At 37.2% G+C, this 12500-nt stretch overlaps 2 protein-coding genes across 2 annotated transcripts in view; both read left to right on the forward strand.

The window, feature by feature from the left end:
- Positions 1-12500, forward strand: part of LOC136836457 (carbonic anhydrase-like) — a 27215-nt gene that overhangs the window by 7394 nt on the left and 7321 nt on the right. Inside the window, exons 5-13 of the mRNA XM_067100724.1 lie at positions 1216-1304; positions 2236-2354; positions 4820-5017; positions 5760-5895; positions 7005-7177; positions 10037-10194; positions 11089-11175; positions 11362-11408; positions 12233-12397. Coding sequence (XP_066956825.1) covers positions 1216-1304; positions 2236-2354; positions 4820-5017; positions 5760-5895; positions 7005-7177; positions 10037-10194; positions 11089-11175; positions 11362-11385 — 984 coding nt within the window. The 3' untranslated portion in view covers positions 11386-11408; positions 12233-12397. The remainder of the gene's footprint in view (positions 1-1215; positions 1305-2235; positions 2355-4819; positions 5018-5759; positions 5896-7004; positions 7178-10036; positions 10195-11088; positions 11176-11361; positions 11409-12232; positions 12398-12500) is intronic.
- The window catches only part of LOC136836242 (carbonic anhydrase 2-like), a 65017-nt gene continuing 64721 nt past the window's right edge, over positions 12205-12500 (forward strand). Inside the window, exon 1 of the mRNA XM_067100247.1 lies at positions 12205-12397. Coding sequence (XP_066956348.1) covers positions 12205-12397 — 193 coding nt within the window. The remainder of the gene's footprint in view (positions 12398-12500) is intronic.

Genomic DNA, 12500 nt, shown 5'->3' on the forward strand with positions numbered 1-12500 from the left:
AGTCATAAAGTTATGTATGATGCCCATTGGACCTCAACAGCTGTCGCACTTTCTCCAAGTGCCTCTTCACTTTATTTCAAGAGGCACTTTGAAAAGTGTACGAAAATGTCAAGAGGCATTTCATTCCTGTAAGATACTGAGACATGAGACATTATTTTAAGAAGTCATTAACCAGTCGAGTTATACTATGCTGTCATTCCAGGCCCCTGGAAACACCATCTCAAGTGTGCGAAAGTGTCTAAGGCCCGGCCAGTTATATAAAACGATACATGACTTTGGATTTCATTCCCATAAGGTACTGAGACATGAGACATGATTTTTAAGTCATGAGACACTATGCTGTCATTCCAGGCCCTGGAACAACCATCTCAAGTGACTTTATAAAACGATACATGACTTTGGATTTCATTATAAGATACTGAGACATGAGACATGATTTTAAGAAGTCATTAACCAGTCGAGTCACACTATGCTGTCATTCCAGGCCCCTGGAAACACCATCTCAAGTGTACGAAAATGTCTAAGGCCCGGGCAGTCATATAAAACGATACATGACTTTGGATTTCCCCTGCAAGATACTGAGACTTGAGACATTATTTTAGTAAAACGTCAGGTTACACTGTGCTGTCATTCCAGAAACACCATCTCAAGTGTACAAAAGTGTCTAATCATTAAAACGATTAACTTTTGGATTTCATTCCAGGATACTGAGACATGAGACATGATTTTAAGTCATTAACCAGTCGAGTTACACTGTCATTCCAGGCCCCTGGAGACACCATCTCAAGTGTCATGTCTAGGCCCCAGTCATATAAAACGAAACTTTGGGTTTCACCTATAAGATACTGAGACAAGACATGGTTTACATTAACCAGTCGAACACTATGCTGTCATTCAGGCCCTGGAAACACCATCTCAAGTCAAAAATGTCTAAGGCCCAAGTCACATAAAACGATACATGACTTTGGATTTCATTCCTATAAGATACTGAGACTTGAGACATTATTTTAAGAAGTCATTAACCAGTCGAGTTACACTATGCTGTCATTCCAGGCCCCTGGAAACACCATCTCAAGTGTACGAAAGTGTCTAAGGCCCGGGCAGTCATATAAAACGATACATGACTTTGGATTTCATTCCTATAAGATACTGAGACATGAGACATTATTTTAAGAAGTCATTAACCAGTCGAGTTACACTATGCTGTCATTCCAGGCCCCTGGAAACACCATCTCAGTGACGTGCACATACCAGTTCTCAAGCTACACGTGTCAGTCGCCTTCCTTGACTGTTGGCGAATCTCGGTATGTATTGTGATGGATCCCATTCAAAAACATTTGGAATATATTGAATCCCATTCAAAAACATTTGGAATATATTGAATCCCATTCAAAAACATTTGGAATATATTGAATCCCATTCAAAAACATTTGGAATATATTGAATCCCATTCAAAAACATTTGGAATATATTGAATCCCATTCAAAAATATTTGGAATATATTGAATCCCATTCAAAAACATATGGCATATATTGAATCCCATTCAAAAATATTTGGAAAATATTGAATCCCATTCAAAAACATTTGAAATAGATGTCTTTGTACATTGTTTATAAACGTATATTTATAAACAATGTAAGTGCCGGCAGTTGTATATTGCAACAATAAGGTATATATTTTCACTGACCTGACAAAAACAAAAATTTTTAAATGCGCCGAAGTTTCTTCGGTGCAATCTAGCTTTCTGTGCAACGTATTATGCTGTATGAGCCGCGGCCCTTGAAACTTTCAGCCACGGCCCGGTGATGGCCTATCCTATGGCGTTTCCAGACACACGATCATGGCTAACTTTAACCTTAAATAAAATTTAAAAACTACTGAGGTTAGAGGGCTGCAATTTGGTAAGTTTGATGATTGGAGGGTGGATGAGCAACATACCAATTTGCAGCCCTGTAGCCTCTGCAGTTTTTAAGATCTGAGGGCGGGCAGAAAAAGGGCGGACGGACAGACAAATAGCCATCTCAAAGTTTTCTTTTACAGAAAACTAAAAAAGGTAATGTCATTATTTCCACGATGGTCAGATCTAGAGCAGGGAATATACAACCTTGATTAGTTTTTTTACGAGAATGATAACCTGAAACCTGCCTAAGTCCTATAGTTGAGACTCAGGCACTGAGGAGTAAATGACACTCGCAGTGGATGAGTACCTGAGCTCTAATTCATTCACATTCCAGGTACACCAATGGATACCGGACGATCGGACCCATAAACAAGCAGGACAGCTTGAGTATTGTTTATACCAACCAGGGTGGAGAATGCATCTTCACCTGCACTGCTGATGTTACCAGCTCGGGTAACTATGTCAATCATTTTTTATAACGTTTTAAATTTGAACGGAGTGTAAAATGTAGGCCCAAGGCCGAGCGCTGGGCCCTATGAGGTCACTCAGCTCTAAAGTGAAAGCGAAGAGCAAAAAAGGTTTGAAAGGTGTAACAGGAGGAAAACCTAGCAAGTTGCACTATGAAACAACTGTTAGGAGAGGGTAGAGGAAAGTAAGATGGAAGAAAGATAATAAGAACGGAGGTACAGCAAAAGGAATGGAAGGGGTTGCAGCTACGGGCCGAAGGGATGCCGCAAAGAACCTTAAGCGATGCCTACAGAGCACCACGAGAGGTGCACTGACGGCACTGCCCTCCTACGGGGAATTTTTTAATTTGAGAATACCATCAAGGACTGTCACAACCATCAAGGACTGTTACAGTCTTCCTCATCTGTAACTGACATGCTCTTTGAATAGAAGACATGAAGACTGAGAACACAGATTTGGTCTGATTCAAGAAGCTCAGGCTGTCAAGCCAAGCACTGTGGCACTTTCATCTCCTCAGCACTAGAGATATTGGAGTTGGAGAGGTTGAACAGCAAGACCAGCAAGACTGAAGAAAGGAAGCGGGAATGGAGGTAAGATAAAAACTAAAATGGGGGGGCAGCTAGGAGCCAAAGGTGCACTGCAAACACTTTTTAGTAATTACCACAGTGTATCACATGAGGTGCACATGACAGGACTACCCCATTACACGGCTGGGAGCAGAGAGGAAGATACGATATCTGGGGTTTGGAAAAAAATTAAATAATAGATTAGTTATTCTCGCATATATATATATATATATATATATATATATATATATATATATATATATATATATATATATATATATATATATATATATATATATATATAATATAATACATATGTACAACCCTCAGCTATAAATGTCGTTTAATATTCAATTCGCTCTACCTTGGAAGTAATACCGAAGGGCAATTATAACTGAAAAGTAACTGATAAGTGGTTTGTCACAAAGCGGACTCGACCTACTGATTGTAACAACCTCCATACAGTGACGCGTACTCTTACCATTCGGCTGTCAAGAGAGCCATAAGTTAATACTGACTGCTGCACCTATATATAAATATTTGCACACACACACACAAACTCTACATACTCCGATGAGAGCTATGACAAGGGAGGCTGGAGATGAGTGGAGATTTGTAAAAGATAGAGCATAGAAAGACAAATTTCACCCACCCCCTTGCGTCACTCAGTGTTGACGGTAATTATATTATATATATATATATATATATATATATATATATGCAAATGGAAAGAAACACCCATTACAAAAAACACAGATATAAACTTGTAAAATTAAACTGCAAAATTCCCGGAAGAAGAAGAGAAGTGACTTCGCAGAATACTTGCTTTGAAGAGCAATGACGTCAGAGAGAAGTCGAGGAGGAAATGGGCTGTAGATTAAACATCCGGATAATTGTGAGCCATCGTCAAAGAAGCATTTAACTCCGAAGGTGTTCAAATGATGATGATGATGATGGAAAAAGTCCTTCCGATGAGCAATGATGGCTCCTGGTAGACAAATGTTAATTAAATAATTATGTTGAATTTATTATTACTGCCAACATACAGGTTTATTGCTATATTAACAATGAGTAGCTTCAAATGTATGTCGTAAAAAATGTGTGGCAGCCCTTTTCCAAAATATTATTCTGAACTGGCAAAACTAGAGACTGTGTACTTTAAACCAAGAATATAAATTCTTCATAGGACAGACGAGGTTGAAAATTCTAAAAGCTGGAAAGGAATATGGGTAAGAGGCTATAAAGAACACGGAAAACTGCCAACGCAGTTAATATTTTAAGTAGTCAATCGCAAGAGGACAAGAATACCTGAATAAAAAAAAAACACTACAAGACGCAAAGAACTCAATTACAGAAAGAGGAAAACTGGCAAATGGCTCTTATGCGTCAGGCATGTTGTGATAACTGAATTTAATTTTGAGATTACAATGAACTTCCAAATCTGTCTCTGCCAAAAGCAAACAACAATATTTGTCAAAAAAGTAAAAATCGAACTTACCGTAATTCTTCCCTATTCCGTTATTCTTGTATTCAGTTATGTTCAATTTAAGATGCCACATGCAACTCAGATTGTTGCTAAAATTAAACCATACATTTCAAAACATTTCCCACCGTAGAACTGATAGTACTCACGTCTTTATCACCATCAATAAGGCTCATCAAAGGTCAAGGTCATCTATTCATTATAGGAATTCAAAGGAAGGTCGGGTCAAAGCACGGGGAGGTGACCTTTAGTGGTCAAAGGTCGTGTGGATGGAATCTGTCTTGGTATTTCTTTGTATAAATGACCATAGCATTCAGATATGTACTTAGAAGGCAGTGCCTCAGTGAGCGCGATAATGAATATGATATTAATGTCTGTAATTTTCTCTTCCTTCGTTCCAGGTGTGACTGCTCTTCCTCTAGACCTTCAGAATCCAGAATCCTGGTATCTTCAGTATCCGAAGTGTGGAGGTTCTAAGCAGTCCCCGGTCAACATTCAGATAAACAGTCTATCAGGAAACTACCCTTGGAAAGAGCTGGGAATCCACCAGTACGACACTCCACCTCAGTCCATGAGGCTCTCCAATGACGGCCGATCAGGTGTTATTTCTGTGTCTTTGGTTTATGCGTATGATGGGGCGACGAAATAAAACCAGGAGCTAAGATAGCAAGGGTCATGTGCTTCTTCATTCTCTTGTAATATCAATGGTCAGCCATCAGAGATTCGTTGGTTGCACTCTCTTGTCAAACAGATGCCTGTCTATGGAAGCTTTATAGTTTAAATCTTTGTGGTGTGGAAGCACTATACTACCGAATAATCAATAGACAACTATGTGAATCTTTGGTCGTTATTCTCTTGTGAAGGCATTAGCTAACAATGGATACTAAATGGATTCTATTTTTATACAAAATCAATAGCAAAGATTGGCAGCTTTATGGCATTCATACTGCAGCACTTATCGTTACGCTCCAGCATACTTCTAATAAGCTAATATCCCTCAAGACGGTGAAGAATACTGATATGCCACCGATGCGTTACTACCTTAATAGAATTCAACTTGTATTTTAATATTTTACTTACATTTTCATTTATTCATTAATTTGTAAATTTCTGTTTTTCTGTTTTTCAAATGACTGATCTCCTCTTTCTGCATTTCCCACTACCTTCTGTTACTTATTTCGTTCGAACACCATATTCTTTAGAAGCTTGAATTTCAAGTCAGTGGCCCCTGTAGTGGGCTTGTTCCACATGAATAGGGTTCGTCTTTTGAGTAGTAATAATAATAATAATAATAATAATAATAATAATAATAATCCTGACACTCTTATTCCCTCACTACAGCTGTCCTAAGAGTCAACGGGCCCTATGTGATGGGTGGGAACCTTTCCTTCAACAGCCAATATCTCCTTCAAGATGTGGTCTTCCACTGGGGTCCCACAAGTACCTCCGGGTCAGAGCACACTTTTAATGGGCAAAGGTAATGTTTGAATAAACAACACTTCTCTCGCTAGGCTTTGAGCTTTTCACTTGAATCCGTAATACGGCAGACATTCTGGTCAGTTGCGAGGGTCCACTAGGGTTGCCAAATGTTGATAATTTTTAGGACATTTAACCTCATTTACCCCTCCCTGAACTACTTTCAAGTGCTTTGGTCATCAAGGTTTGGCAGCAAACGAGATTAATGGTAAACACATAGGAAAAGCGCCGAAGTTCCTTCGGCGCAATCGAGTTTTTCTGTACAGTCGCTACAGCGTATAATCAAGGCCACTGAAAATAGATCTATCTTTCGGTGGTCTCGGTATAATGCATTATACCCATGAAACTTTAACCAAGGGGGTTGGTGGCCTAGCCTATATCGTTGCCAGCTCGATTATGGCCAACCTTAACCTTAAATAAAATAAAAACTGCTGAGGTTAGACGGCTGCAATTTGGTATGTTTGATGATTGGAGGGTGGGTGATCAACAAACCAATTGGCAGCCCTCTAGCCTCAGTAGTTTTTAAGAGCTGAGGGCGGACAGAAAAAAGTGTGGGCAGGGTAAAATGGGGGCGGACAGACAAAGCCGGTACAATAGCTTCCTTTTACAGAAAACTAAAAACAGTGTCACTTTTTATTTGCTTCGTCTACTCTGCTTACAATGGTAATATTACCAGTAACACCAATCTTGCTTATTATTTTAACATATATATCTTATTAAGCTTGAATCAGATACTTGTAATTCATCGTTTCATTGGCACAAGGCCAACTGAAAATTTTGCAAAACTAGTTTACCCTAAAAATTCCATTTTAGACTAATTATGCTTGCCGTACTAGTGAAAAGCAACGGTAATTTTACCATTTTTGTGTTCTACGTAAAGTTTCCCACAAACTGATTGATAGAGAGTCATTTTATAAAGAGTCATTGTACTTGATATCATCAAGCATTTTTATACCTCAACTTTATCAAGTCCTACGGGTGAATCCATCTTTGTTGTCTTATACCAACTTTATATAAAGACTGATGTTTCTTTCATACTAAAGAACATTGTTCGTTTGCCTGTAATATGCACTTCATGCCAGTCTGAAGGATGAACTATCAATGCTTCAGGTATGCCGGGGAAATGCAGTTCATTCATTACAACAAGAAATACGCCAATTACAACGCTGCCCTCGAAGCAATTGATGGCCTGGCTATTCTCGCCGTCCTGATGAAAGACGCACTCAGCAACAATTCTGTCTTCAATCCTGTCATCTCTGGTTCAAAGAATATTCGAGCTTCAGGTAAGAATGAATTCTGAGATACATTCCTGCCCCTTCAATATGTGTGATTTTTTTTTTTTCTTAACTTTGAAAAAAATGCCCCTGCCGTAAGGTAGAGTACGTCTACCATTTTGGAATGGTTGGTTGATTGATTTATAGATTTTAGGCATACATGCCAAGCACAGGGGCAACTAAGGCCATTCAGCGCTGAAACGGAAATTGACAGTGAAAAGGTCTGAAAGGTGTAACAGGAGGAAAACCTCGCAGTTGCACTATGAATCCAGTGTTAGGAGAGGGTGGACAGTACGATGGAAGAAAGAAAATATGAACGGAGGTACAGTAAAAGGAATGAGAGAGGTTGCAGCTAGGGGCGGAAGGGACGCTGCCAAGAACATTAAGTAATGCGTACATTGCACCGCATGAGGTGCACTGGCGGCACTAACCCCCCTACGGGGTCTGCCATTTTGTGAGTTTATTGTAACGTTTTCCCACAAATTAATTTGCAAAGAGGTATTTTTGCATTCCAGAAAATTAATTGTATTTGGTACTGGTATGCAAGTGAGTGAATCCACTTCAATTATGTTTAAATTCTATCGGCTCGTAATTCTTTAGTTAAAATTAAAATATGAGTATGACCGTTCTAGAAAATAAAAAAAAAGTATATGACCTCAACTGTGCTGAAATTAACTCTATATGAAACTCAGAACTCGAATGTCAGTATCTCAGAGTAATTATCTTTCTTTCCTTTATTTATTCTCAACAGTAGTAATTTTATTCCTGTCTTGTCTTATCTGTTTTTTCCCCCTATTTGTGCAATCTACCACTGATATCATGGTGATAATTATCAAAGTAATGTACTCAAGATAGTTGCCATAAAAGACTAATGATTATCAAACATAAGTTTTTTTCCAGTGTCTCTTGGTGCATAACATAAAAACACATTCTTATCCAGAAATCTGTACTGTTATTATTTTACTTGTTTGTACGTACAACCAGCTATTCTTGAAAGTTAGGAGTTGATGTCTCAAACAGTTCTGGTCAGTTATCCGTTTCCGCCCCAGTGCGACCCGGCTAGCCTTGACGATAAAGAGACAACCTTTGCCTGAAGCGAGTTATTACAGTACTTTTCGCCTATGAATTGATATATATAGAATTGAGGCCAAAGGCCAACCACTGGGACCTATGAGGTCATTCAGCGCTGAAACGGAACTTGACAGTAAAAGGTTTGAAAGGTGTAACAGGAGGGAAACCTTACAGTTGCAGTACGAATCAATTGTTAGGAGAGGGTGGAAAGTAAGATGGAAGGAAGAGAATATGAAAGGAGGTACAGTAAAAGAAACGAAAGGGGATGCAGCTAGGGGCCGAAGGCACGGTGCAAAGAACCTTAAGTAATGCCTACACTGCACCGCACGAGGTACACTGAAGGCACTAACCCCCTACGGAGCATTTTTGTATCTCCCAAACGCCAGAAATTGTGCCCTTCTTACAAGGAGATGGATAACCTCATTCACCAATCACATCCCTTATCCCCTCCGCCTCCCCCCTGCTCCCCACCCGCATAGCATGACTCCGAGACATTTTCGCACTGGGAATAAAAAGGTGAAAATGGAAAAATGGGGAATAAAAAGGTGGAAATGGAAAAATGGATATTGTTATTGAACGCCCTATACAATTCATCATCCGCATATGATTTCCGAGTGGGACCCCAATGATAGAAATGATAATAAACGGCTATGGAAGAGAAGCCTAGAATGAAATACCGAGATGGGATACGGCTCTAAGAAAATACAAATTATCACGCCTCGATATGGTTCTTCCAGAAAAAAAAAAAAAAAAAAAAAAAAAAAAAAAAAAAATATATATATATATATATATATATATATATATATATATATATATATATATATATATATATATATATATATATAGTATATTACATGAACTTATAACCTAATTTATGACCTTATATCTACAAGAAAACGCTTCAACGGGAACAAAGCGGATTCAATTCTGACTTGCTGTTAAAAGTACAAAACAAAAATTTCAGAAAAAAATGTATATCACATGAACTTATAATCTAATTTATGACCTTACCTCTACAAGAAAACGCTTCTTCGGGAACAAATTGAATTCAATTCTGACTTGCTGTTAAAAGTACAAAAACAAAAATTTCCAGAAAAAAAATGTATATCACACGAACTTTTAACCTAATTTATGACCTTATATCTACAAGAAAACGCTTCATCGGGAACAAAGTGAATTCAATTCTGACTTGCTGTTAAAAGTACAAAAACAAATATTTGCATCAGATGAGGCGTTAAAAGAGTAGAAACCAGGAAGTTTCAAGGGAATAAAAATGTAAAAATATCGAAGTGGATGTTGTTATTGACCGTTCTGCACCCCATCAGTCTTTTATGATTTCCGGGAGGGATTCCATTAGGAGAAATAATGACTCGTTGTATTTTTATCTGAACGTTATTCTACGTTCATGTTTTGTTCCCTTTTCCTTGCTTGTGGTCTCTTGCTACGTGAATTAATGTTTATGTTGAATAATAATAATAATAATAATAATCATCATCATCATCATCATCATCATCATCATCATCATCATAATTACAATATAATAATAATAATCATAAAATTAATAATGATCCATATGATTAGGGTTCATCTTCTGAATAATAATAATAATAATAATAATAATAATAATAATAATAATAATAATAATAATGATAATCCCATATGATTAGGGTTCATCTTCTGAATAATAATAATAATAATAATAATATTAAAAATTACAATAATAATAGTAATAATTAATGATAATAATAACGTTACTTATGAAGCTCTAAAAGACAACAGTAGTCTCCCTCTAAACAGGATCATCAACGACCGTCGAGACCTTCAGTCTGCGCAGTTTGCTTCCAAGCAACACTGACGAATTTTACCGCTATGAAGGTTCTCTCACCAGACCAGGATGCCAGGAGACTGCGACGTGGACCGTCTTCAAAACCACTGTTGGCATCTCTTCAGCACAGGTAGCAGAGCTTATAATTAAATAAATGTATACATCCATATACATATATATATATATATATATATATATATATATATATATATATATATATATATATTCATGTATATACATATATATATATATATATATATATATATATATATATATATATATATATATATATATATATATATATATATATATTCATGTATATATACATATATATATATATATATATATATATATATATATATACATATATTACATATATATAATTGTATATATGCATATGTACACGTGTAACTGTAATAGCCACAATGCCCTCCTAACTTCCTCGAATTCTTCGCGCTATTTTGGATATGCTTGTCACCGCAAAGCCTTAAGATCCAAGTGCAAGAAATATGAAGAAATTCTGATGTGTGGCAGCGGGGAACGAACCCGGGTCCGCTAATCAGAACGAGGTACCATTGTCGACCGGTAAATTCTACGTGTATATACACATATATATGTATATATATATACGCGTGCCTGTGTTTCACTATCTTTCTAATAATGGTGGCTTCAAAAAGCCTACCTGCTTGAACTTGTTCTCCCCATGCCTCTCCACCTCCAACTTCAACCCACCCCAGTCGACTAAGAATCAGGTATGCTTAGGCCAACAAGGTACAATGGATATTGCGGAAAAAGAGCCCTTGACGTTTCAAAGACCGTGGGATCGAAATCTTTGTATTCTCAGTTTTATTTTAAAATCCAGAAACCGTTGCTGGTAACCTTACAGGCTTACGCCTTCTAAATCCTCCCTGAACTGGCAACGCACCCGCTCCCCCCCCCCCACCCGTTCCCACTCCAAAGCCCCTTCCCGGCGGAGAGGGCTCCTGGTAGAAAAAAATATATATATTATTCTTTCCTTCCACAGTTGGCAGAATTCCGCGCACTTGCGGACAGTCAGGGCAACAAGATCACTAACAACGTCCGTCCGGTGCAGAGCCTGAATGCTCGCAAAGTAAGGTGAAGTAATTTGTTATTTTCTCTCTTTTTATTATATATTTGATTTCAAGTAAACTTTTGGCTGAGATTAAATTTATTATATTCATAAAAATACATTCAGTATCTTATGGATTACCGGCCAACATTTTTATATATTTTTAATCTCCTTTGTACTATATACTTCTTATTTACATTTTATTAGATATATGCTGGACAACTTCAATAACTTGAGTTACGATGGGCCTGATGGTAAGGAATAAATATATATATATATATATATATATATATATATATATATATATATATATATATATATATATATATATATATATATATATATATATGTGTGTGTGTGTGTGTGTGTACAGTATAATGTGGCCTATCCTCTAATGAACGAATTATCGTTCTTCAGATCAGTGTCCTTTGTTCAGGAGTACAACCTTTTAACAACAGAAAAAAGGTTCTCTCTTTTCATTCTTTTGAATTGACTTTTTAACCTAAAGTCCTTGATTAATGTATAACACCTTCTTCATTTTATTAATTAAAGTTAATGAAAGAGCGTGAATGTCTTGATATTCTCCATGGCGTAGGTATATCATTAACATTATTCTTCATCTATCACAGCCTAGATTTAACATTTTAGCACTGAAATGCGGAGTCTGATGCATATTTTATGCCATGAAATAAAGATGGTCACTTTAAACTGCGTAAGGGATATGTCAACTCGTTCTTTCATTTTGAAATTGCTGAAAACTTAATTGGTCACTTTTTCAGACTTTACACTTCTACAAGATCACCACAGTTGCAAACATTTGCCATTAGTTCTTCTTCATGAGTTTTTGTTTTTACTTCGGTTACAACTTATGCACGCCATAGAATTCATTTAGGTTTGCAGAGTATCCAAAATGACATAAATACAAAAGACAAACTAAAACTGACCTTGTTTTACAAAAATAACACGTCAAAATACCATCATCTTGATGCAAATGCATGAGAATAATAAGTCTATAGGGCACAAAAATATCTGTCTCGCACATCAACTCACATGCTACCGTATTCTTCCACATGGCCAGGCCAGGACTCATGGCCAAAGATCAGCCCATCCTGTGGTGGAGACAAGCAGAGTCCTATAGACATCGTAACATCCTCCACCGTCAAGGAATCATGGTCGCCACTCGTCTTCACAAACTTCAATTTAACACCCAGGAAAATGGTCCTGCTCAACAATGACAATGGAGGTACGTAGGTCACACCTGCGCTACTAGAAAAAGTCAAGTCTAAAACATAATGATCACTAAATTCTTTGCAAAAACCAACCCAAGAACGGGATTTACAAGAGAT

This window comes from Macrobrachium rosenbergii, chromosome 56 (genome assembly GCF_040412425.1).
Source record: "Macrobrachium rosenbergii isolate ZJJX-2024 chromosome 56, ASM4041242v1, whole genome shotgun sequence".
In the NCBI taxonomy this organism is placed as follows: Eukaryota; Metazoa; Arthropoda; class Malacostraca; order Decapoda; family Palaemonidae; genus Macrobrachium; species Macrobrachium rosenbergii.